Source organism: Gambusia affinis, linkage group LG20 (assembly GCF_019740435.1).
Source record: "Gambusia affinis linkage group LG20, SWU_Gaff_1.0, whole genome shotgun sequence".
Taxonomy (NCBI): domain Eukaryota; kingdom Metazoa; phylum Chordata; class Actinopteri; order Cyprinodontiformes; family Poeciliidae; genus Gambusia; species Gambusia affinis.
This window is the reverse complement of record NC_057887.1, coordinates 21,895,359-21,918,840: the sequence shown is the minus strand read 5'-3', so window position 1 is coordinate 21,918,840 and position 23,482 is coordinate 21,895,359. Positions and strand designations below refer to the sequence as shown.

At 39.2% G+C, this 23,482-nt stretch overlaps 4 protein-coding genes across 6 annotated transcripts; 2 read left to right on the top strand and 2 right to left on the bottom strand.

Annotated features, from left to right (window-relative positions):
• Positions 1-37: 37 nt before the first annotated feature.
• LOC122823628 (putative protein MSS51 homolog, mitochondrial) lies at positions 38-7,458 on the top strand. 2 transcript variants are annotated; one of them, XM_044103446.1, is made up of 7 exons: positions 38-729; positions 1,650-1,799; positions 2,632-2,756; positions 3,813-4,376; positions 5,312-5,405; positions 6,131-6,355; positions 7,349-7,458. In XM_044103446.1, exons 1-6 carry the CDS (start codon positions 512-514, stop codon positions 6,333-6,335), a joined length of 1,356 nt encoding a protein of 451 aa, XP_043959381.1. In that variant the 5' UTR covers positions 38-511; the 3' UTR covers positions 6,336-6,355; positions 7,349-7,458. The 2 variants fall into 2 exon arrangements, with proteins under 2 accessions (XP_043959381.1, XP_043959380.1); XM_044103445.1 differs by lacking the exon at positions 7,349-7,458 and having other exon boundaries at positions 6,131-6,661.
• LOC122823630 (myeloid-associated differentiation marker-like protein 2) lies at positions 7,445-8,574 on the bottom strand. The gene has a single exon (XM_044103449.1). The coding sequence runs from the start codon at positions 8,285-8,287 to the stop codon at positions 7,445-7,447; it is 843 nt and encodes a 280-aa protein (XP_043959384.1). The 5' UTR covers positions 8,288-8,574.
• A 1,583-nt stretch (positions 8,575-10,157) lies between these two features.
• LOC122823626 (myeloid-associated differentiation marker-like protein 2) lies at positions 10,158-11,054 on the bottom strand. The gene has a single exon (XM_044103443.1). The coding sequence runs from the start codon at positions 11,052-11,054 to the stop codon at positions 10,158-10,160; it is 897 nt and encodes a 298-aa protein (XP_043959378.1).
• An 859-nt stretch (positions 11,055-11,913) lies between these two features.
• cog7 (component of oligomeric golgi complex 7) lies at positions 11,914-22,854 on the top strand. Of its 2 annotated transcripts, XM_044103442.1 has the most exons (18): positions 11,957-12,013; positions 12,128-12,404; positions 13,270-13,418; positions 13,507-13,623; positions 14,468-14,636; positions 14,713-14,795; positions 15,924-16,046; positions 16,130-16,328; positions 17,256-17,383; positions 17,469-17,623; positions 18,348-18,464; positions 19,203-19,268; positions 19,398-19,584; positions 19,660-19,800; positions 19,944-20,027; positions 20,738-20,852; positions 21,768-21,911; positions 21,991-22,854. In XM_044103442.1, exons 2-18 carry the CDS (start codon positions 12,239-12,241, stop codon positions 22,155-22,157), a joined length of 2,310 nt encoding a protein of 769 aa, XP_043959377.1. In that variant the 5' UTR covers positions 11,957-12,013; positions 12,128-12,238; the 3' UTR covers positions 22,158-22,854. The 2 variants fall into 2 exon arrangements, with proteins under 2 accessions (XP_043959376.1, XP_043959377.1); XM_044103441.1 differs by having other exon boundaries at positions 11,914-12,404.
• The last annotated feature ends 628 nt before the right edge of the window (positions 22,855-23,482 follow it).

Below are 23,482 nucleotides of genomic sequence, written 5' to 3'. Positions count from 1 at the left end.
GTATTCTTTGAAATCTTGCAGTGGATTTTATCACCTAGATTCTCAGTGAACTTTTATTATTGCAGGGAAGATATGTACAACTGGATGTTATATTTAATTTTTTATTTCTTTTTTTTTTTTTTTGGCTTAAAGTGAATTTTTTCATGAGATTCAATTGGTATTGACATTGTTTCAGTTGCTTGTTGCTGATGTTTATTATTATTATTATTATTATTATTATTATTATTATTATTATTATTATTATTATTATTATTATTATTATTATTATTATTATTATTTTAGTTAGTTATTGTTTTTGATCTGTTTTAAACTGTAGAGCATTTTGGTATAAAAAACCATTTGGATTTAACTGAGCAATACTGCCCTCTTGTGGAGAGAGAGAGTAGAGGCAGGAAAAGTTCACAGATCTGGTTTGAAACTTATGATCTCTGCAATGTTTTTATTATTATACACATGAAGGTTGTTGTTGATTAATGGTAATAATACAGTGGAGGTTTTCTGTAAGATAAAAATGTTAGCCGGTTGTGTTCATATCTTCCTCCTCTCTGTCAGTCGGAGGGTTTTTGTTCTCATGCATTCTGGATTGGTCTGGCGTTGTCAGACGTTTCCAGAAGCCTGGGAGCAGGTGTTGCATCTGCAGGCCGCTCATATATCAAGCCCAGCAGGAGCAGCAGCTGAGCAGCGTCTGTTTTACACCATTAGCAGCTTCAAAATGACGGAGATCCAGAGGTAAGCAGAGCGTTTCAGCCATTTACTTCCTCTGGAGCAACATTTAAATCACAACATTTAAATCACAACATTTAAATCACAACATTTAAATCAGGTCGACCAGGACCTGAGCTGCAGGTCCTGGTCGACCGCTAAACCCTGCAGCAGAGTTTAGGTCTCTGATTTAGTCGATATTCAGATCGTCACTCTAAATCTGCAGCATTTGAAAAGCCTTCACATACAATGGCATATCAATGAGATCTTGCTACTAAATTTCTGAGATTAATCTCAAAATGTCTGAGGGTTTTTTTAAACGCAAATTTTCTACTTTTTCAGATATGTTCTCGATTTGACTATAGATTTGTATAATTAATCTAATATTTCTGAGTTTATTCTTCAAAATTTCTGAGATTGATGTCAAAACAGTTTTCTTCTATTTAAGTTTTGAGTTTTCAAGCTCAGACATTTCCTTATTTTTATTTACAAAATTTCTGAGATTAATATAAAAATTTCAGATTTTTTTTAAATAGAAAATTTTCATTTTTCAAACTCATAAATTGCTGCATTTTCTATAAAATTACTATGATTAATCTAATATTTTCAGTATTTTTTTTTTCTAGAAAATGTTCCTCTCTTGAAACCCAGAAATGTCCAACATTTTTCCTACAAAATGTCTAAGAATATCAAATTGCCTAGATTTTTTTCTGTTGAATATTTTACTTTTCAAACTCAAAAATTTCTTTTTGTTTTTCTTGGAAATTTCTGAGATTAATCTAAAAAGTTTTCTGAGATTCTTTGGCATACATTTTTAGGCCCTAAATATTCACACACCATGTATGACTGCGGGGTTTAAAGCCATTCCTCGATTTATTCACCATTTATTTTATTTATTTTTTGGTGTGTTTCTTTATTCTCTTATGTTTTATTTTTGTTTTCTCCAGCACCGTCCAGCAGGCCTCAGGTAAATCTCTGGCCTTCCGCTCGCAGAAGGAAATGTTTGAGAAAATGGAGGAATCTTTTAAAATCTGCGCGTTTTGTGAGAAACGACCTGAACAACTTTCAGAGTCACAGAGTTTGAAGCGCTGCACCAGGTAAAATAAGAAGAGGACCCATTGATGGCGACTTTCCATGCATGTGCTTGCATACATTGCTGCCAAAGTCTTTACATTTGAGTTTATGCCAAAGGGCCGTGAGGCAGGCGTCAGTGACCAGGAACCTTAAGACATTCTATGGAGCTCTGGTAGTGCCAAATAAATCTTGGTATATATTTTTGATTTTTAGTTCTCAGTAAAATGTGCCTAAATTTATTTATTTACTTATTTACTTACTTACATAGGACTCCCCAAAAAATACATTTCAATGGCAGTTAGATATAGCAATTTATATAAGTGGATAAAAAATAAACACAAGCAAGCAAAAATATGTTTAGTAAGTGAAAACAAGGACGTTTTGTAAATGGCACCAACCAGGTTTTTAATTTTTTTTATTTTTATTTATCTGCATCAATTTCTGGACAGATAATGTCCTCAGGTGGATCTGTGGCAATAAGATCACACTCTTGAAATAGCTTTCAAGAGTGTGATCTTATTGAGGTTCATTTATTGTTGAGGTATAATTAAATAAATTCTAGTGAGGAATAAAAATGAACCCCAAATTATTTCATGTTCCTTCCTCGTTTCCTGCTAAACTGCAGCAGCTCTTGTGATACTTAAACTTCTGATGGAGTATATCTTTATTTAGTACCAGAATCACTGAAATATAGTTTCAATAATTTTAATTTAGGTATGTTATTGTAAAATTATACTTAAGAAATCACTGTATATGAGGAAGAAATAAGTCCCTGAACTCTGTAATACATATATTTGATGGTATTATAATTCTCTGAGCTGCGTCTTCATGTCCTTTTGTCCGTTCCTTGTCCAGGTGTCTAAATGTTTATTACTGCTGTAAAGACTGTCAGAAGGAGGATTGGTCCAAACACAAGAAGTTCTGCCCCCAGCTGCGTTTAGCTGCGATTGACAGAGTTGTTGAATGGCTTCTGTACAAAGGTAATAAATAGTTTGTGACAGAAACCGTCTCTTCCAGTTAGCCAACCTTGTAAAAACCAGACGCTTGTCCTTTGCTATTAGCTTTGTCTCTAGATTCTGCTGAAGTTTTATATTTTACCCAATCGATAACGTTTGCCTGAGTTATGTAGCTGTTCGATGTAAAGAAGCTACTGGAAATTGTCTGCGCTGTAAACAACCTTCCTCCACTGCGAAGATAGAAGAGCCAATCAGAACAAGGCGGCTGCTAATGCTAACTCAGTATTTTTAAGTGCGGACTGAACAGCTTTGTTCACTTCCTCTGGTGCCATTTCTAAAACTACAATTCTGAAACAGCACAGAAAACCGACATGATCCTTTACGACTTCTTCTTCTGTTTGCTGATTGGCCTGGTTGAAATTCTACCAGAGGAATCCAAGTGAATGGGAGAAAACCCAGACTGTGCTGTGAAGCTAGTATTGAAAAGGCACGATGGCAAATTAGGGCCAGAGTAGAGAGGAAAAGAGGAGTAAATTTACACCTAGAAACTCAGAAATTTTGACTTTAATCTCAGAAATTTTATTATTTTAAAAAGCAGGGAAATTTCTGAGTATCTAAAGTCGAAAATGTTCAGCTTTGAAACTGAGTTTTTATAGCAAATGTTTTACTTTTAAAACTCAGAAATTTTTGTGTTTTTCTAGAAAATTTCTGAGATTAATCTCAACTTTTCTCTGATTTTTCTTGAAACTTTTTAACTTTTGAAACTCAGAAATTTCTGAATTTTTCAGTTAAATTTTCCGAGGTTAATCTCACATTTTATCAAATTTTTCCAGCAAATTTTTGAATTTTGAAACTTTTGAAATTTTCAAATTTAAAAAAAAGAAAGAAAATATCTGATGTTAATCCAACTTTTTCTCAGTTTTTTTCTAGAAAGGTTTTGACTATCTGAGAAATGTTTTTGATTTTTTGCAGAACATTTCTGAGACGTTTTGGCAGAAATTGTCTCGTCCTCTTTGTTTTTCTCTCTTTTCTTTCTCGTGTCCATGCTGACCTCATGGCGGTTCTCCTCTTGTCCGCCAGGCGACCTTCCGTTCCCCACAGAGTCGTGGTCAAAGCCGGGGTCAGAGGTGAAAACCTGGGACGACTGGCTCTCCATGCAGGGCGACCTCTCATCCCGCCTCAACGCCGTCGTCAGTGGAGCCAACATGAAGGATTTATGGGCCGACGCCGGCCGGCCCCGACCCGGTGACGATGACCTGAAGCAGTCGCTCTGGAGGGTCTGCAGCGAGTTCTTCTCCAGGCCCCTGACCGTGGCCCTGGGCCTCAGGCTGTTCGGCCTCAGCCCGGCCTCCCGGCCGCTCACCGTCCACCTGGTGGGGGCGGGGCCCGGCGAGACGCTGGGGGCCAAGCTGAGCGACTACGACGAGCTGAACCACGTGTTCCCTGGACACCACGGCATCGAGGTGGTCTTGGTGGGGCCCGAGGTGGTGGACGGCCCCGTCCTGAGGCCCCCTCTTCGAGCCTTCGGCCCCAAGCAGCGGGTCTACGTCAGCGCCTACAGGGGCCTCTACCACCACTTCTGGGAGGAGCTGGTGGAGAAAGAGGAGGCGGCCAAACCGGACCTGGTGGTTGGTTTTAATCCAGGTCAGAACCACGGAGTCATCAGGACCAGAACGATAAGAAACTTATCAAGATCAACCACATGTGTCAAACTGGAGGCCCCGGGGCCAAATCTAAAAAAAACATCTAGTTGATCACATCACCAGACAGACTTTTATCATCCAATTTGTGATAAAAATAAAAAGAAATGAGAAAATACTAAATCTTGCAAATGGATATTATTGAGCTTCTTTTAATTTATCATCCAATTAATCAATTGATTACTTATTGCGACAATCCTAAGTGTGACAGCTGCTTTATACATTGGAACATAAATACAAAGTTTATTCTCCACATTAGTCTGAGTTTTCAGAAATAATTTTTACTGATGTTTTTTAAAATAGTTTTTTTTTTTTTTTTTTTGTGGATAAAAGGTCAAAGTGTTTAAATAATAACTTGTTTTCCCCAGATATCCATCTGCAGTGGACTAGGACTGAAATGTCAGATTAAATAATTTACAGTAATATAAATTATTTAAGCATTTTAACATAAAACGTGAAAATAAAAGTGTAATTATTTCACTCTATTTATCTTTGAAATAAATAAAGAGAAATAGATACATTTTTAGGTGTTGCCTAAAATAAGCTGCACTCAGATTTAATTACTCATTATTTACTAATTATTATTTACTAATTATTTAGTGAAGCCAGCTGATTGCCCTAGATTTTATTTATGGTAACAGAGTAAGAGGAGATTACTATGAATGAGACCACATGTAAATTGTTTTTGACATTTTATTTCTGAATTGCCTTGCTGCTGAAATGTGCTTCACAAATAAACTTGATTGATTTAAAAAAATAAAAATAAAAAAAAGATTTTAAAACCATCAGACGTTTGTGTTCGTGTTGGTAAATTTTGACAAAACGGTAGGAAGCTGAAGCTCGTGTATTTTAAATCCGTTTTTCCTTGATTCCTCCCAGGTTTGGATGCCAGTCAGGGTTTGGACCAGGGCTGGCTGCCAACTCTCCTGCTGCTCCGCGATTATGAGATCCCCTCCATGTTCACCACGCTGACGTACGTTTCACTCATTTGGATCCATAAACACCAGAATTTCCTCCAGAAATACAGAAATTAGATGCAGCTCAATAAATATGTAATAAAACTGTAACTTTTTTATTTACTTGCTTCATTCAGTTTGTAGATGAACATTAGAAATGACAAAAGTTCATGTCTAAATTTTACTAAACAATTAAAAATGCAGTTTTAGTCTAAAGATTTAGTTAGAAATCCCACGAAGGAGCCAATAATCATCCATTGATGATTTAATTCAGGGGTGTCCAAACTGTGGTCCGGGGGCCATATGTGGCCCTCTGAACAATTTTGGACGTCCCAAATTCACATTATATGCAGTTCTGTTTCCTGTAGGAGTCTTTATTTAGATATAAAACGTAGCCTATGTCCCTTAGAAAAAAATAAATAAATGAATCGATAAGAAAGGACACATTCATCCAAGCAGCACAAACATTTCTACATAAAATTCCTCAGCAAAGCCTGACAAATAATTTTATTCTAAATAAAATAGAAGCAAAGATGAAAGAAAATAAATACATTTCCAGATTCTTAAAGGAACAAAAATACAAATTATTTCTCCCGAGTGCTGAATAGAAATTCTAGCCACACTTTCTAGATTTTGATTTGCAAACAGATTTTAAAAACGAAGCATCATTTTATTTCTACTTGTTAGAAAGTTGAGGGGGTGTGAATACTTTGTCCCAGCTGCTGCTCTGTCTTCTCTGCAGTGAGACAGAAATGACCTACTCTCTGCAAATCCTGCTGGAGCTGGAGATGGACATGAAGGGAAGTGGAGCGAACCCGTTTGCCTCTCTGAAGCCAGAAGTTGTCGGTTCAACGCCCAACAAGCCTCCTGTCTTCTCCAACTCGCACTACTTCAGCTTTCAGGGTTTACTGGAAACAGCGGAGCTGGAGGAGCCAGAGTCGACCTGAAGGGGGCGCCAGTGGAAAATGTTTGTCCTTTCCTTTTTATAAATAAAGGGTTATTATGTAATGATTATAACTGGGGTTTTAATAACAGAAGCACTTGAAGGCTTTATGACTTTTAAACCAGGAGCTGCAGGAGTCAAGACATTTGCATTTATTATCTCAGTTTTATTGCATTCAAATGAGGCTTAGTAAGATTTGAATATAATGAGTCTGTGAAATACAGCTGAGTTCACTGCAAAAACACAAAGTTTTACCAAGTATTTTAATCTGGTGCAAATATCTACACTTTAAATAAGACAAAACTAACTTACAAGTAACTTTCCAGCAAGATATAGAAGTCTGTTTTAAAGAAATAATTCCTTAATATTGACAAAAAAATAATTAGTTCCAATGGCGCTGTTACCTAGCAACCTAGTTCTAGGTCCAGTGGCATATTATTTCATTTATAACATGGGAAAAATGTTAGAAATTAAATGATCTGTCACTGGAAGTGATTGTTTTTCATTAATATTAAACAATTACCTTCCTAAACAAGCTTTTATTTACTCTTCTTCACTGCAAAAAACAAATCTTACCAAGTATTTTTAGTCTTGGTAAAAGTTTATAGTGCAAAAACAATCAAATCAACTATCAGTAAGAAATAGGATCCTGTTTTAAGTCAGTAAATCTTTATTATTGATTATAAATAATAGTTCCACTGGCAGATTAAAGAGCATGGGAAAATCATTTTGTTATAAGTGAAATAATCTGCCAGAGGAACTAGAACTGGGTTGCTAGGTGACGGCTTGGCTTGGCTGGGGTTGCTAGGTAACGCTCCAGTGAAACTAGAACTTTCTCGTCAGTATTAAGGAATTATTTACTTTAAATAAGCCTCTACACCTAGCTAAAACGTTACTTAAATGTTAGCTTTGTCTTATTTCAAGTGTACTAAGATATTTGCACCAAAAACTAAACCAAAAAAACTTGAAAAGTCTCATAAAATTATGCTCTAGCCAAATATCAACTGATGTTTTCAGCTGCAGTAAAAGAAGACAAACCTCAAACTCAACAGCTGTTTTCATCTTTATTCACCAACTGATAGAGCCTGATAATGAAATCACAGCTGGACTTTTCTACAGTGACTTAATGGATAGAAGCAGGTCTACGATGTAAAGAATGAGGTTCAACGCGCTTCCCACCGTGACGGCATTCATGTCTGCGTAGGAACATTTGATGCAGGTGTAAGGGTTGTGTCTGTAGCGTCTGTAGCCAAACACGGTCCAGAGGATGACAGCAAGCAGGTACAGCACCACCACCACCACGTTAAACACTAACTCCACCAGGTTCAGCCTGAACACCAGCAGACACTGCAAAAGCTTCAGCAGGTTGAGGATGATGATGGCCGCGGTGACCAGGAGGCAAACTCCAAAGATAACGGCGCACAGTATCATCCCGATAGGCTTGTAGAACCATTCCCCTCTCACAAAATGGTCGACGGCGGCGGTGAGGATCATGCAGGCGACAAACGCCTCCAATATGCGGAGAGTTCCTCTCAGGCTGGACATGTAGCCGCTGGCGAACGCTGTCTTCTGCTTGACGACGTCGACCAGAAAGCAGGCCGTGGCGACCAGCGAGAAGACGAAGCACAGGATGTCCGCAATGCAGGTGAGGCAGACGAAAACGGCGGCGAAGGCCACCGTGGCAGAGACCACAGAGATGCAGCACACGGCTGTCAGGCCCAGGGTCAGGTCGCCCCAGTTGGGGAGGAAGGCCGCCAGCAGGATGTGCCAGCCTCTGCTCTCCACCAGGAGCAGCACCAAGGGAACGACGATGCACAGCACCCAGACGAACTCACACCAAACGCCCCAGGGGACGACCATCCTGCCTCTGAACAGGACGACGGCCAGAGCCAGAGCGCTGGATATCATCTCCACCAGGCGAATAATCCCCTGGAAGCTGGAGAACGGGCCACACATGCTGCTCGGTTTGGGTTTCCAGGTTCTGCTAAGGAAGAAGCTGCGTTCACTCCAGAACTGAAGGACGAACCGTTTCTGCCGTCGTAATAAAACTCTCCTCACTCCAACACAGCGGTGTGATCTGCTTTGTATTCAAATGTCTGAGTTGGTCCGCAGTGTGTGCACATGAAAATGATCAAACTGACCTCAACTGCAGTTGGAATGAAGTAAAATGGGAGAACTTTAACTTCAGATCGGTGTTTCTTAAACATGTTCAGGCCGAGGATCACTTCACCCATTTAACAAACACTCACCAACATATTGTGAGAAATGTGGTTTCTAAGCTTTCCAATGATGTCAAACATGTGAAAATAAAAGAAGCAGCTGTTTTTCACTACCAAGTGTTTTGTGCATTTATGACATTTAAGCCTATCTGTAATTTAAAGATTGAAAAGACTTGATCCATCCATCCATTTTCTGTTCACCCTTCGTCCCTAATGGGGTCAGGAGGGTTGCTGGTTCCTCTCCAGCTACGTTCTGGGCGAGAGGCGGGGTCACCCTGGACGGGTCGCCAGTCTGTCGCAGGGCAACACAGAGACACACAACCATTCACACACACACTCACACCAAGGGAGAATTTAGAGAGACCAATTAACCTGACAGTCATGTTTTTGGACTGTGGGAGGAAGCCGGAGAACCCGGAGAGAACCCACCATGCACAGGGAGAACATGCAAACTCCATGCAGAAAGTTTTGAACCCAGGACCTTCTTGCTGCAAGGCAACAGCTCTACCAACTGCACCACTGTGCAGCCTGAAAAGACTTGATTTGAAACAAAAATTATCTTCTGCAATGTTAAATATAAAAAATAAACACCCATGTATTTATCTATTGTATTTAACTAATTTAATTTTATAATTTTTTATTATATAAAAAATAACTATGGAGGTGAAGTCAAAGTAACAAAGAACAGTTTTCACTGACTGAAACTTGAGTCCTACAGCTCATAGAGAACTGTTCAGCTCATAGAGAACTGTTCAGCTCATAGAGAACTGTTCAGCTCATAGAGAACTGTTCAGCTCATAGAGAACTGTTCAGCTCATAGAGAACTGTTCAAAAGAATAAAATCTCAAGTGAACAACATTTAGACACTCTTCGCTTCCTCTGATCGTTGAAGTTTTCCTGTTGTTTCCTTTCCATCGGTATCTTCAGTTTTTCTTTTGAGTGACCCAGTTTTAAGCCACTTATCCATTATTATATTTAACCACAATGTCAAGTTTAAACAACTTATTTTACTGTAGAATAAATTTAACTTCTTGTTTCAAATCACATGAACCAAATTTCTGATCTGATGATGAATTTTATTGAACATCTGAATGAATTGAGCTCAGAAACATTCAGTGTGATCAGGACATTATCCTCAAGCTTTGCAAACTGTCAGCTGCATTAAAATAAACATTTGCCTTAATAACACCAGAGTCACATCAAAGTAACGCTCTTCATCTCAGGATACAAAAACACGCCTTCTCAAGTGCTAATCTAAAAACTATTCAACTCTGACAAAATTAATAAAAAGTTAACACAACTTACTACAGCAAGTTTATCTTTCCCAAACTCACATTTAGCTTCAAAATCTAAAACTCACTAAATTTATTTGACTTAAAGAACAGAAGATAGTTGACACAACTAAATGCAGCTCAAAATGTTTTACAGTGTGGACATGATAAGTCACATGTTCACAGAAAAGGACAGAGACATGCAGCATTCACTTTACCTCAGTTTATACTGGAATTACAACACAGCATAATACAGAAATATTATTAAAAAGAACAGCAGAGCTTTTCTGCATATTCAGGTCAAATTTCTTGACGCACTATAAAAAATCTTAATATTTATGTTCGCTTAAAGCCACAGATGCCGAGAAGTGTAAAAATCAGGTCCACTGTAAAAAGGATGAGATTCACATAAGTAAAAAATGCAACCATGAACTGAATGGCCCAAATACAAAAGCTGGGGGGACAGTCGCTGGGACGTGGGTTGTGTCTGAACGTGAAAATGGGCCACATGATGGCTGTGAATATGTACAGCACAACTGAGATCACCAGGAAAATAAAGACAAACCTGTCCAGGTTAAAGGGCAAACAGTTCTTCAGTTTTTTTAAGATGTTGGTGGCTATGATGAGAGGCAGGATGGGGAAAGGGATGATGTACGCGATGACACAAAAGATCAGCGCTGGCTTGTCTCTGTAACCGGTGAGAGACACAAAAATCATGCAGCTCACGAAGGCCTCCAGAACCTTGCAGAACCCGGGAAGAGCTGCCAGGTAGCTCCCTTTCTTCTTGTCCAGGAACTTGTCCTTCACCACTTCCAGCATGTAGAGGAAGCCACACAGGAAGGCGAACACGCTCACTATCCAGCCGTAGAGGCATTTCAGGCAGGCGTAGAAGTTGGCGTAAGTTATGGCGACGGAGACGGTCATGAGAGAGGAGGACATGGCCATCCCTGTGGTGAAGTCCTCCCAGTCCATGCAGAACATGTTGAGGATTATATGGAGCCCGAACATCTCGATGATGGTGATGATGAGGGTCATGATGGGGCAGAAGGCCCAGGTGAACATGGCGTAGATCCAGTAGGTATGGCTGCTCCCTCCTCTGAACAATCCCAGGACGAAGGTGACCAGACACAGAACGATCTGAGCCATGTGGAGCCCGCCTCGCCCGGACATCAGGCTGGACGGATTAAACACCGCCTTGGACAGCGTGTCCTTAACATCGCCAATAACGCCCATCGTTCTAAGAGTCAGAGAAATGACTTTGTCCTCTCAGGTTGGCTGACAGATAACTTCTCCCTGCAGGGTTTCCTCTCCAGCTCTACTTTCCATGTAGTTGCTTTGGTTTGCATAACAGCAGACTGTGAATAATGAGACATATCTGCTGCAGCTGATAGGAACACGTCACCCTAATCATTAAAGCACAACATTTAAAATTACTGGTAGAAAAAAAACTGATGTCTTTGTATTTTAGGTTTGTACTAAATGTTATTTGCTCAACAGAAGTTGCATGCTTCCTAATCCAAGTTTGAAGTGTTATTATCCACCGATACAATGTGATATTCTATTGTGGAGAGCAAACTAGAGATGCACAGAACTGAAAATTTGGGCTGATATCAATATCCGATATAACCGTTGAGGCCGATTACCGATATTTACTGATATTATATATATAGTTTCCTACCTTATTAATACCATGAAAATTACCACTGAAACCCCAAATCTTGAGCTGCATCACTGTCACATGACCAAACACCACCATATACTAAGTTTTTTAGTGAATGTTAATTTTATGTGTTGGAATGTTGTGTTTTTGTGAAACAACATCAAACTAATTGTTTTTATGTTATTTTATGGTCCTTAATGAGTACAGAAGAGGAAAAAGGCCACTGAGAAAAAAAAAATATAATAGAGTATTTCCTCAGTTTTGATCAAATTATTTTTCACAATGGCCCTAATCCTCTTGCGTATGTGAGGTTACACTACTTTTTTTTTAAACAAAAAATAAAATTATTATTAACAATAATAATAGTTCCGATTCTCTAATACCTGCAATTATTTATTGATTTTTAGTCGGGCCATGACCTTACTATGTGTTTCCGGGGAAGATAAATAGGAAGCACAAGCGGAAGTTGTTGTCAGTTTGGACGCCTGCTAGCATTAGCCACTGTGGAATATGTGTACTTTGCAGCTTTTGAGTGAGTAAACGTTTAAAAATAACTCTGGAGGAGGCCGTCGCTTTGTTAGAGCTTTATCTGGTTGTAATGATAATCTCCTTTTCCTGGGCTATTTATTTTATATTCGTGTCGAAGCCTTTGGTTGGGAAGACTTAGCTAGCCCGGAGGTTAACAGGATGGCTCGATGACAGCCGAAGGGTCTGGCTGATCACCGGGGAGCAGGCTGTGAGCTCTGGGAGCGGAGAGATGGACTTCTCCAAGTTCCTGGATGATGATTTCGATGTGAAGGACTGGGTGAACGGCGCCTTCAAGGTGGTGCAGAAGGAGGCTCCGGGGAAGGCGGACACTCATGCAGCAACTCTGGTGATGAAGCTGCAGCTCTTCATCCAGGAGGTCAACAATGCTATCGAGGGTCAGTAACCAGAAAACAGAACATATTCAAATATTATAACCAAGCAGCAGTGCCTCAGTAAATGTCTTCACTGGCTTTAAACTAACCGGATGTCTAACAGGCCTAACAGGATCTGTTCAAGTCATAACTGGATTATTATAGATTTAATTGTAATTCGTGAAGCTTTCAGGTTTAATAGTAAAACATAATTCTGAAATTAGCGAAGTAAAAATCTAGTCCAGGTTAAAAGAGTCTAGATGTTGTAGTTTTGGGACTTGGGCTGTTTTAGTCTGATCCAGATGCATAAAAAAAGAGCTAAAATCAACCTTTAATTATTTAATATTTGATCTCATAAATCAAATAAAAGTTTCACAAATAATAATCTGACTTTGAATGAGTGCAGAGCAATTTAGTCCAGATTTGAAGTGTTTGGGCGTTGCTGTTTTTAAGCTTAAATTGTTGAGTCAGATGTGTGAAAGATGCTGAAATTGCCCTTTATTGAAGCCTCACAAATCAAAAGAAGGTTTCTCAAATCGCATATTTGGTTTTAAGTATCTGAGAATGAGTGTAGAATAGCTGTGACATGTTTTGTAGTTTTTCTACAGCAGATTAAAGATGCTCAGGTTAGTAAAAAAAATAGATGGAATTGCCCTTTAGCCATTTCTTGAATCAGAAGTCATCTTTGGCTTCATCGCTGTCCTTGGACTAGATTTGCTAGAAAAAGAACTTGTAATATTATTTATTATTATTATTACTATGGTAGGAATTACACTGAAACTAATGCTAATGCTGTGTCAGACTGTCAGTGGTTTCAACAGCCAGTTAGGTTTATTGCTGTGTATTTTACTGACTCTGCGGTCGTTGGCCTTGCTGTTCCTTTGTGCAGAGAGCAGTAATCAGGCGCTGCAGAACATGCCCCGGGTTCTGCGGGACGTGGAGGCGCTGAAGCAGGAGGCGTCCTTCCTAAAGGAGCAGATGGTCCTCGTGAAGGAGGACATAAAGAAGTATGAGCAGGACACCGTGCAATCCATGCAGGTGTGTGGCAGCCGCGTTATAAGAAGGCACACAGCAAGCAGAACATAAAGTTGTTTTGAATAAACGATGTGGATCTCACACCCACTAGGTCCTGGTGGAGATTGATCAGGTAAAGAGTCGAATGCAGCTGGCTGCTGAGGCTCTGCAGGAGGCGGATAAATGGAGCACCCTGAGCGCAGACATTGAGGAAACCTTCAAAACTCAGGTGAAAAACCGACTTCTGAATGCTGCTTTCACTTAATCATATGGAACTTTATCTGATTAGATTCCTTCTGTAAATAACAAATGAAAAATGGATATAATTAGTGTGTTTTTGTAATATTTCATGTGTCAAACTGAAAGTCCAGGGGCCAAATCTACTTTTATGTGGCCCTTTAGACTCCAGAGGGACTCACAAATAAAATCTTCAAAGCGACAGTTGTGCTTAAATATTGTTTCATCAATCAAAATAAAGCAGTTTTTATCTGTATTCTGCCAAATTGCATCAACCAGTCCTTGCAATTTTTTTGCAGAAATTCATGCAAAATCATTTTATTTTTTTATGAATTTTTGCACTAATGCATAATTCTAAATGTTTGCAAAAATTTTCAAAAACTTTGGGTTGGGGTGATACTAACTTCCACCTGCAGAGGGCAATCTTTCTTGTACTCCACTGCTGCCTCAGCTTCACTTGAAGTTACATTGTAGTCAGATGATCAATAGGCAAGTAACAAAATGTCACGTTTACCATCATACATAAGTGAAAATATTGCAAAATTCCTTGCAGATATTTCTAAATTATCACCAGAAAATCACAGAAACAGTTGCAAAATCCTGAAAAATGTGAAAAAATGTTCAATATTGAATTATAAGAAACTCTTATTGAATGCAGAGGGAGCTATTAATTTGTTAATTTTGTCAGCTGTATGTTAATATTAGTTTTCTCATTAAGAGTTCATGTATTTTATCAATACATCCTGACTGCAGAACGTAAATGAAATTGAGTTGGACTCAGTCATGCCATGTGCTGTTGTTATGCTTTCAGTCTTATCAGACTCGTGTGTTTTCAGGACCTGGAAGTCATTTCGTCCAAGCTGACCAGCATGCAGAACAGCCTGGCCATGCTGGTGGACACACCTGACTACTCTGAGAAGTGCGTCCACCTGGAGGCGCTGAAGAACCGCCTGGAGGCCATGGCCAGTCCTCAGATAGTGGCAACCTTCAACTCCATGTCTCTAGGTAGCGAGCCAGCTCCACCTCCTTCCATCCTCCCCACCACATCATCAACGACACACACCTTCTCTTCTCGCTGCAGATCAGGCCAAGGTGTTTGTTAAAGTCTTCACAGAGATCGACAGAATGCCTCAGCTTCTGGCGTACTACTATAAATGTCAAAAGGTATGTTGTCCAGTTCAGGACTCGGTGTGATTTATCAGGTTACTAAATCAGGTTTAAGTCAAATAATCCGACTTATTAGTCAGTTTTAGTAACCTGATTTATCAAATTACTACATCACACCAAGGAACAGGGATGCAAGTGAATGATTAATGAATTAATGTAAAGTTGATCTTATTGGTCGACTACATTTATTGATAATTGTCTATTTTCTTAAAAACCTGAGTTTTCTCTTGTATCAAGAAGGCCGACCGCCTTCCCATAACAAAGGGCTTTGTTTCATAATATGCTGAATAATAAAAAAAAAAATTATTTTAACATGTTTAAAAAAAACATTGTTCAATTTTAGCATTATATTATCAGCTGTATTATATACTGATTGAATAAACAGAAAATTATGATTTTCTCACATTAATAAACATTTGATATATTTATAAAATATAACAAAAAACAAGAACCTCTTAGGTTTCTGAATGAGGGAGCAAAATATGTGAATTAATACTTAGTTCCTTGTGAACAAAGACCTATTAATACGTTATTACAGTCTGTAGCTTTACTCTCAGAGGAAAGTTAAAAATTCGCTTCATGTTGTGCATTAATTCATGTCAGCCCCGCTTATTGGCATCGGATTTTTTTTTCCATCACGTTACAATTTTTCTCCGTCAACCCCTCCGCTTTGCTGACATCACATCCTCACCTTCGTAGCACATCTTTGAATGAGAAGCTAACGTTACTCCGCCATATTGCTCGGCTGAATGAGCGCTATTAAGGTGAAACGTAAGATACTTGACAATATAAGTGTTTATATTTCAAAACAGGACCGCATAAAGTCCCTTTTACATCCCGTACCGGGCTCTGTTTGGACCGTTTCTCTTTGTTGGTCTTATATTGTCGCCATTTTGTACTAACTGGCTCGCTTAAGGAAGACCAGCGACGCCCTCTGCTGGATGGCTGCTAAACTACACCATTAAAAAAAGGTCTAAGAGGACATTTTTAGTTGATAGATTTGAACTCACTATAATCTAATAAACACTTAATGGACAGTTTATTGTAAGTGAATTAATTGTTTACAATCTTCACGCTAATAAACATGTGATTCATGTGGAATAATGTCTGATTTTCTGTCTGCAGGGCCAGTTGGTGAGCATGTGGCAGGATCTCTCTCAGAGCGAGCTCAGTCTGAATCAGCAGCTGTCTGAGTTCTACGACACTTTACTCTCCACTTGGCACGCACAGGTGCAGTGGAGCAGCCAGGTGAGACCTGCTGCAGCTCCAGGATGATTGGTTTGGACTCAGTGATGATTGGTGCTAAACTGTGTGACGCTAAACCGCTCCAGGTGTTTAAGAACCCGTACGAAGTGGTGACGGTTCTGCTGATCCAGACGCTGGGGGCCATGGTGCCGTCCATCCCCGTGTGTCTGAGCAGCGCCATGGAGCGGGCCGCCCAGGAGCAGCGCCTGGACTCCCTGCTGGAACTGCACCAAACCACCTCCACCTTCGGCCACAGCCTGGAGGCGGCCATGTTCCCACACCTGGGTTCGTACAAACGCGGCATTCTCTCATGTCACAGCAACAAGCTGCAACTTTATGCTGTGATAAATTGAGGAAAAGTAACTCATAATTAGGAAATGGAGGGAAAATTAAACATTGCTTTCATAATTTGGTTTATTAAAATCTCAAAAGTGTGGCATGCATATGTATTCAGCCCCACAAAACACATGAGTTTGATTTAATCTTAAAGCTATATACCAAGACAAGAATGTTTTATTTATTATCAGACATTTATTGGTGCACCTTTAGTTAGATCAAAACATAATCATTGGTTATTATAATGGCCTATTTAAAGTCTGGTCTGAGAATCTATGAAAAGACTTGAGAAGTGTCGCAGTCTGATTGAACTTATTTCCAAAGACGAACGGTTCAGAATTTGAATATTATATAAACTCCTGGGAGTTGAATACAGATTCATTCCACACTTTTCATATTTTTAGTTTAAAATAAAATAAAATATTAAATATTTTGTCTACTTTGCCTAGGCCTAAATCAATTAAAGCATAATAAATTAAAACAAGCTCAATAATTTTCATTTGCATAATTTATTGTATTATCGGCCTTCTTGATTTATTAAATACCGAAAACTGGATGAAAAAGATCTTCAATCGGGAGTTTTGGGCTCAACTGCCATTTTTTGAAGGACAACTTTGTTTTGTTTATTTATTTTGCATATTTAAAATATCTTCCAGTTCCTGTGTTAAATATTTGTAAGAATTAAACGTTTATTGTTCTTTGAGAATCTGTTACCTTTTATATTAAATCGTCTCAAAACAACAACTCTATGTTTTTACTGCAATAACTTCTGGGACATGTTATCATGCAGTAACATTTATTATTTTGACCGGTTCCATTAACATCTCACAGCCCTTGAAGACTGTAAGTTGAAGCGTTGTGAATATTTTTTTCCAGGTGAGAACAACCTGCTGAAGGTGAGCGAACTGGTCTGTGCGCTCTACGACCCGTACAAGTCCTACCAGCTGCAGTACGGCGAGCTGGAAGAGACGTTCCTCCTCATCCAGATCAGCGCCGTTCCTCTGGTCCGACCGCCTCTCCTCCGCAGCAGGACTACCAGACAACCAGCCCTTTCTCTGTAACGTTCCGGGTTCTTTCTGTCGCGTTCAGGAACATGGGGAGGTGATCGACTGCGTGGAGGAGCTGAGCCACTCTGTGGGGAAGTTATTTGGCCTGGCGAGTGGCGCCGTGGAGCGCTGCGTCCGACTGACCGATGGGCTCGCCGTGTGCGGCCTGCTCAGAGCTCTCAAAGCCCTCTTCACCAAGTAAAGACGCTGTTCTCATTTCCAGCTTCAATTAGGACTAAGCGATCAATCTATTTGATCAGTTAATCAAGTTTTCAGTTTCTGAAGATTTAAATTTTGGAAAATCTGTTTTGTTTTTTTTTGTTTATTTTTCACCTAAGCGGTCCTTAGTGCAAAGTGATGTCAGCACGCCCCTGGGCGGCCATCTTGTTTTACGTGCCTGTTATACAGCTTCTGTTTATTTACACTTTAAAATATTACAGTTAAACTACAATTTTTTTTTTTGTTTAGAAGTTATAATATTACATGAAAACAGTTGTAGTACTACAGGAACAAAGTCTTAATATTACCAGAATAAACTAATAATAAATATTACTTTATTAGGACAATGAAGTAGTAATTTTATGAGAACACAAAAACAAAAAAATAGTTCTTATTAAAAAGATCATTTTAAAATGTTCTACTAAAACTGTGACTTCATTTTGATAATATTTTGACTTTTAATGTTCTCGTAATTAAACTAAATTCTTTGTTGATTGCCCTTAATAAAAGCCACTTTTCAAGAATGTTTTCTATCATTTGAAATTTCTTTCTTGGAAAAGAAAGCAAGAAAAAAATTCTTAAAATCGAACCTGTTTAAAAAAAAATCAGAGATTTTATTTTTAAGTCATGTTGCCCAGCCCTAATTTGAATTTATATCAGACATATTCCTCAGAATAACCGTATTATTTCTTTAAAAACTCAGGTATGTGTCAGACTTCTCTACAACGCTCCAGTCCATCAGGAAGAAATGTAGACTTGAGGAAACACCAAGTTCCTCTGCTTTCCAGGAGGACTGGACCGCCTTCCAGAACTCAGTCCGGTGAGTTTGCTTTTAAAACAAAGTTAATCCAACAACCGGGAAACAAGTGATCGATTTACTTGTCGATAAATTGTTTATTCTATTAAAATTAGCTTAAATTAATAAGAACGTCGCTTAAGCCTCCTTTCATTGTTGTAGTTTGGCCTCCAAACAGCAGAGGGCGCCGCTGGTCGATATTGAATCAAAGATGGCGGAGACAAATTAGAACGGGAAAGAGAAAGGGTCCAGTTTGGGACGTAAAGTGAACTTTATGTGGTTTGGTTTGAAACATGAACACTCGATAAACTCTTTAATAGCTTTTGCGTGACGGAGCGACGTCAATTTCTTATTCAGAAATGTCTGACGTGCTACGAAATGAGGCTGTGTTGACGGAAAAGTGGAGGCATAACAGAAAAACATAAACAAGGTTCATTTTTTCCCGGTAAGAACAACCACAGACAGAACTTCTGTTTGTGGTTGTGGATCAAGTGTTTCACATATTTAAATATTTTTACTTTTCTAGTCAGTAACCGACTTCTGTTTTATTTTATAAATGTAAGTTTATTAGTGTGAGAAAACGAGAATTTTCTGTTTATTCAGTCAGTATTTAACACAGCTGGTGGCAAAATATGATGTTAAAATGTAATTGTTTATTTAAATTCTGCAGTCAGCAATAAAGTGGCCGCTTATCAGTTAGTCTGTGGATAAGATGAAGTTTAGATTAACTCATTAATCGGTAACTTGCCTGGGTCTTTACAGGATCATCGCCACATGTGGAGAATTGCTGCGACAGTGCGGGGCTTTTGAGCAGCAGCTGTCAAACAAGTGAGAAATGTATTTCCTGTCATTTTTTAAAATGTATTTTCTCAAATAAAACCCAGTTTCAGCTTTTAAGAGTAAAAAATAAAATAAAATAGAATAAAAAGTCTTGCTTATGATCATTGCTTCCCACAGGATCCTGGGCACAGCGGGTAAGTACTTATCGGAGTCTTACAGCCCACGCAGCCTGGCCGGCATCCAGGAGGCCAGCTCCACTGAAAGGAAAAACGCCACTAAAAACCCCTGGCAGGAGTACAATTACCTCCAGAGGGGCAACGTGGCCGAATACAACAACCTGATGGAGATCCTGTTCTCACTGAAGGTAGGACGCAGGTTGTAGTCAGCATTGAGCGTCTTGCTGCTGATCTTCTGGTAAATAATGACGGTGGTGCTGCAGGAGAAAGGTACGGGGAACTCCAGCCTGCTGGCTGAACCCAGATCAGCTCTGACCAGGCTCAACCAGCAGGCCAACCAGCTGGCCTTCGACTCCGTCTTCCTGCAGATCAAACACCAGCTCTGCCTCGTCTCCAAGATGGAGGTGAGTACATGTTGGGTTTCCACATGATTTGATGTCAGGTGTTGTTGGGTATAATTTTAGCTCTTCAGTGTTGTGGGAGATTTACTTTGGAGTGCTGGGTGTCCTGTTTCTTTAAGTCTGGCCTTGTGCTTGCTCTGGTTTAGAGTCAGGATGCTTCTGCTATTGGAGAGAGCTACACTGAAGACCTGCCTACTTTCAGCCTGTCACCACAGGAGTACATCACAAACGTAAGTTTATGTTTTCATTTAAAACTTTCTTTGATTCAGCACAAGGAAAAATAAAGTTTATCACATCACAACTAGTCCTGTCATAACAAATTTTGCTGGATGGTAAATTGTTCCAGAAGTTATTGTGATAAATTTCCATAAATAAACTAAAAAAAAAAGTATGAGATTAATCTCAGAAATTTTCTAGCAAAAACAAGGAAATGTGAGCTTGAAAAGTGAAAAAATTGCAAGAAGAAACTCTGAAATTTGGAGTTTGGTCTCAGAAATTTTCTAGAAAAAATCTTGGAAAATGTTTGAAACGTTGCAAATCAGCCAGAGAAAACTCAGAAATTTTGATATCAATCTCAGAAATTTTCCAAGAAATAAAAAAAAAAAAGTTGAAAACTTTTTGACTTTTTCTTTTATTTTTTGTAGAAATTTACTTTACTTTTTTTCTGTCTGCAGCCCTTGTGCGCTCTCTGTTTCTGGGCTGCAGTACGTTGTTTTTATGCGTGAACTTCTGCAAAATCACTAAAAACCGACGGAATTGATTGATGTAACGTAGCAGTGAATAGATAAAACTTGCTTTGATTAGACGGATAAAATATTATTTTAGCACACAACTCTTAAATGTTTGATTTGTCTCACTGGAGTCTAGATGAACACGTAAAAAGTTCTGGCTGGCTGGTTTTTGTTTATCCGGCCCAAACGACACTCTTTCCTCTCCACAGATTGGACAGTACCTCATGTCTCTGCCTCTCCACCTGGAGCCCTTTGTGACCCAGGAGGACCCTGCACTAGACATGGCCTTGCATGCTGGGAAGCTGCCGTTCCCTCCAGAGCAAGGTACTTCACCACTTCCACCAATGTTCTCTACTGCTCCATATCTACATGAGGAGATGGTCACACCAGGTCTTAATAACTCCATCAAAGCTTTTCTCTTATTAAAATGAAGGTTTTCTTGCAATTTCACGACTTTCTTCTGGTAATATAATGATGTTAGTCTCACAATTTCAAAACAAAATCTTAGTTTACATTCAGTCTATGTGGATGCGTATCGAGAGCACGGTGCGTTTAAATTAAAGCATTTCAAACGTTTTGAGCGTTCGACGTTGGAGTTGAAAAATCTGGATGCAGAGCATGAACCAATCAGAGAGACACTGCTATGTAACGTAGTGGCCTGTAGGTGGTGTCCTGCCAGGAGGAGGTCTAGCAGGTCATCAAGCTAGCTGGTCAAACTCACAACACCTCTGAATTATCTGGTACATTCAAACACATGCCTGACAGCGACATTTTGTTGATTTCAGTGAATAAAACCTCGATGCTCTCAATATTTGCTTCTTCATTGTTCAAAGTAACCAGGAGAGGGAGGAAAGGCGAGAGGCTCCGACTCGCGTCGGCCCGTTATCAGCTGTCCCCGTTGTTTGTTCAATAGAAACTGAACATAAAATGTTCAGCGAAGACATCTGAGCCGCCATCATGATTGCAGAATCTTTCACTACATTATAATTTGGTTCCACTTTCTCAATCTTGTGCGTCATTGTATAAACAGGCCGGCAACAGAAAACAATGGCTTGTCCCAACGCGAATCTAGAGCGATTTCGACGCAAAATGTCAAGCGTCTGACTTCAAAGTGCAAACGCATCCAGCTCGAAGCGCCGGACGTGTTTTTTACGGTGAAACGCGTTCGGTGTGAACGCAGCATCGTTCTCCATCGCAGGTCTGCAGCAGAAACTAAAACTTTTCCCCTTGTTGTCTCAGGCGATGACCTTCCTGAGTTGGACAACACAGCAGACTACTGGCTGGGCTCCATCGCCAGGGCAACCATGCAGACCTACTGCGACGCCATTTTGCTCATCCCTCGTCTCTCCCCTCATTCCACCAAACAGCTGGCCACAGATATCGGTACAGAGACCAGGAAACGCCTTCAGCTTCTGTTGGTTCTGTCGTTGTGTGTGCAGTCATTTGAGTCTGTTTCCCTCAGAGTATCTGAGCAACGTGATGGACGCTCTGGGCCTGCAGCCGTCCCGCACGCTGCAGCACATCGTCACGCTGCTGAGAGCCAAACCTGAAGACTACCGGCAGACGGCCAAGCTGCTGCCGCGCCGCCTGGCGTCCAGCCTGGCCGCGCTGCGCGCCATCGACTACTAGCCGTTCCGACGGACCCCCACCGCAGGAAGAGATGTGAAGAACGGCTGTTTTACACGTTACGCTTCTTTGATTGGGTCTTTTCTGTGATCATTCTCTTTGTGTTTTGCAGCCTTTTGGGTTTTTGTTCATTTTGGAGAAGAAGAAACTGAAAACAGAATGTTTTCAACATTCTTTCCCAAGTTTTACCGGTAAATTTGCCTTCAGTTTAAGTCAAAATCTGATATTTATCTATTCATATTTTTGCCTAATTTATGCATTTATAAGAGAGTAAATTCTCTATGATCCATATATCTAATTAACTAATCCATACTGATAATAGATCTGGGCGAAGAAGCTATTCATGGGAGATATTTCTGTTTTGTTTTTTATTAAATCAGTTTCATGTTTTGCTAAAACATAATTAGAGTATATTTCGGTTCTGTTTGGGCTGACTCATGATTGTCTCTATTTTGGATAGCAAGAGTTTTTTGTATTGTGAGAATCTGTATTATAAAAATCTGATGACGCTATAATGGAGCCTTGATGTGTGTGATTATTTTTGCAAGCGTAATGCAGACCTTAATGTGTGTCAATGTTTTTATAACTGCTGGAAAATGTGTGTTTACAGAGCTGGGAAAAAATGCCTTCATGGGTTTATGTCAAAATATTTCTCCACTTTAAGTCTCAGATTTACTTTGATTAAACTTTATTAATTCCATTTTAATATTTTTAGTCCCAGTTCTTTTATGAGCATCTAGGTCTAAATCTCTGCAGGCCTAAGTTAAGGTCAAAGTTCAGAATTCAACAATAAAACAAACTGTGCTGCAATTAAATATTAAAACTAAATAAAGAAATTACTCATCTGAAAAATAAGTTTTATAGAAGATCTCTGCAGAGAGAAAACTCACATCAGTGGGCAAAATTCAACTTTTCTCCTTTATGTACATGAATTAGAGCATATATATTAAAGTTTATCCAAAATGTATTATTCAAAGTTTTTAAATTTGTATGAACATTTCATAATTTAATATTGATTTGATTGAAGTAATTCCACAAAGCATCAACCTTCAAATGACTGTTACGTTTTTATTTTTACCTTAAATATCTAAATCACTAAAGTATCGTGGGGTTTACATAACTTTTACGTTTACAATAACTTTTAGCAAAAGTAACTTTAGTTACTCTGTTCTTTTAATTTTTGTTTTACTAATTTTATTATGAAGTATTGAGTGAAATTTCTGGCTATTTTACCCGCAGTGGTAAATTCCCTGAATGAAACACAAACATTTTTTAACTTAAAAAAATGCACCAAACGCAGACATGTATGTTGAAGTGAGACCTCTTGT

Excerpts from the sequence above, each read along its gene's own strand:
- LOC122823628 (XM_044103446.1), top strand. The coding sequence starts at position 512 with ATGTTAGCCGGTTGTGTTCATATCTTCCTCCTCTCTGTCAGTCGGAGG. Across the intron at positions 2,757-3,812 it reads TGAATGGCTTCTGTACAAAG|GCGACCTTCCGTTCCCCACA; the intron begins GTAATAAATAGT and ends CTTGTCCGCCAG. Across the intron at positions 4,377-5,311 it reads GGTGGTTGGTTTTAATCCAG|GTTTGGATGCCAGTCAGGGT; the intron begins GTCAGAACCACG and ends GATTCCTCCCAG.
- LOC122823630 (XM_044103449.1), bottom strand. The coding sequence starts at position 8,287 with ATGTGTGGCCCGTTCTCCAGCTTCCAGGGGATTATTCGCCTGGTGGAG.
- LOC122823626 (XM_044103443.1), bottom strand. The coding sequence starts at position 11,054 with ATGGGCGTTATTGGCGATGTTAAGGACACGCTGTCCAAGGCGGTGTTT.
- cog7 (XM_044103441.1), top strand. The coding sequence starts at position 12,239 with ATGGACTTCTCCAAGTTCCTGGATGATGATTTCGATGTGAAGGACTGG. Across the intron at positions 13,624-14,467 it reads AGGAAACCTTCAAAACTCAG|GACCTGGAAGTCATTTCGTC; the intron begins GTGAAAAACCGA and ends GTGTGTTTTCAG. Across the intron at positions 16,329-17,255 it reads GGCCATGTTCCCACACCTGG|GTGAGAACAACCTGCTGAAG; the intron begins GTTCGTACAAAC and ends ATTTTTTTCCAG.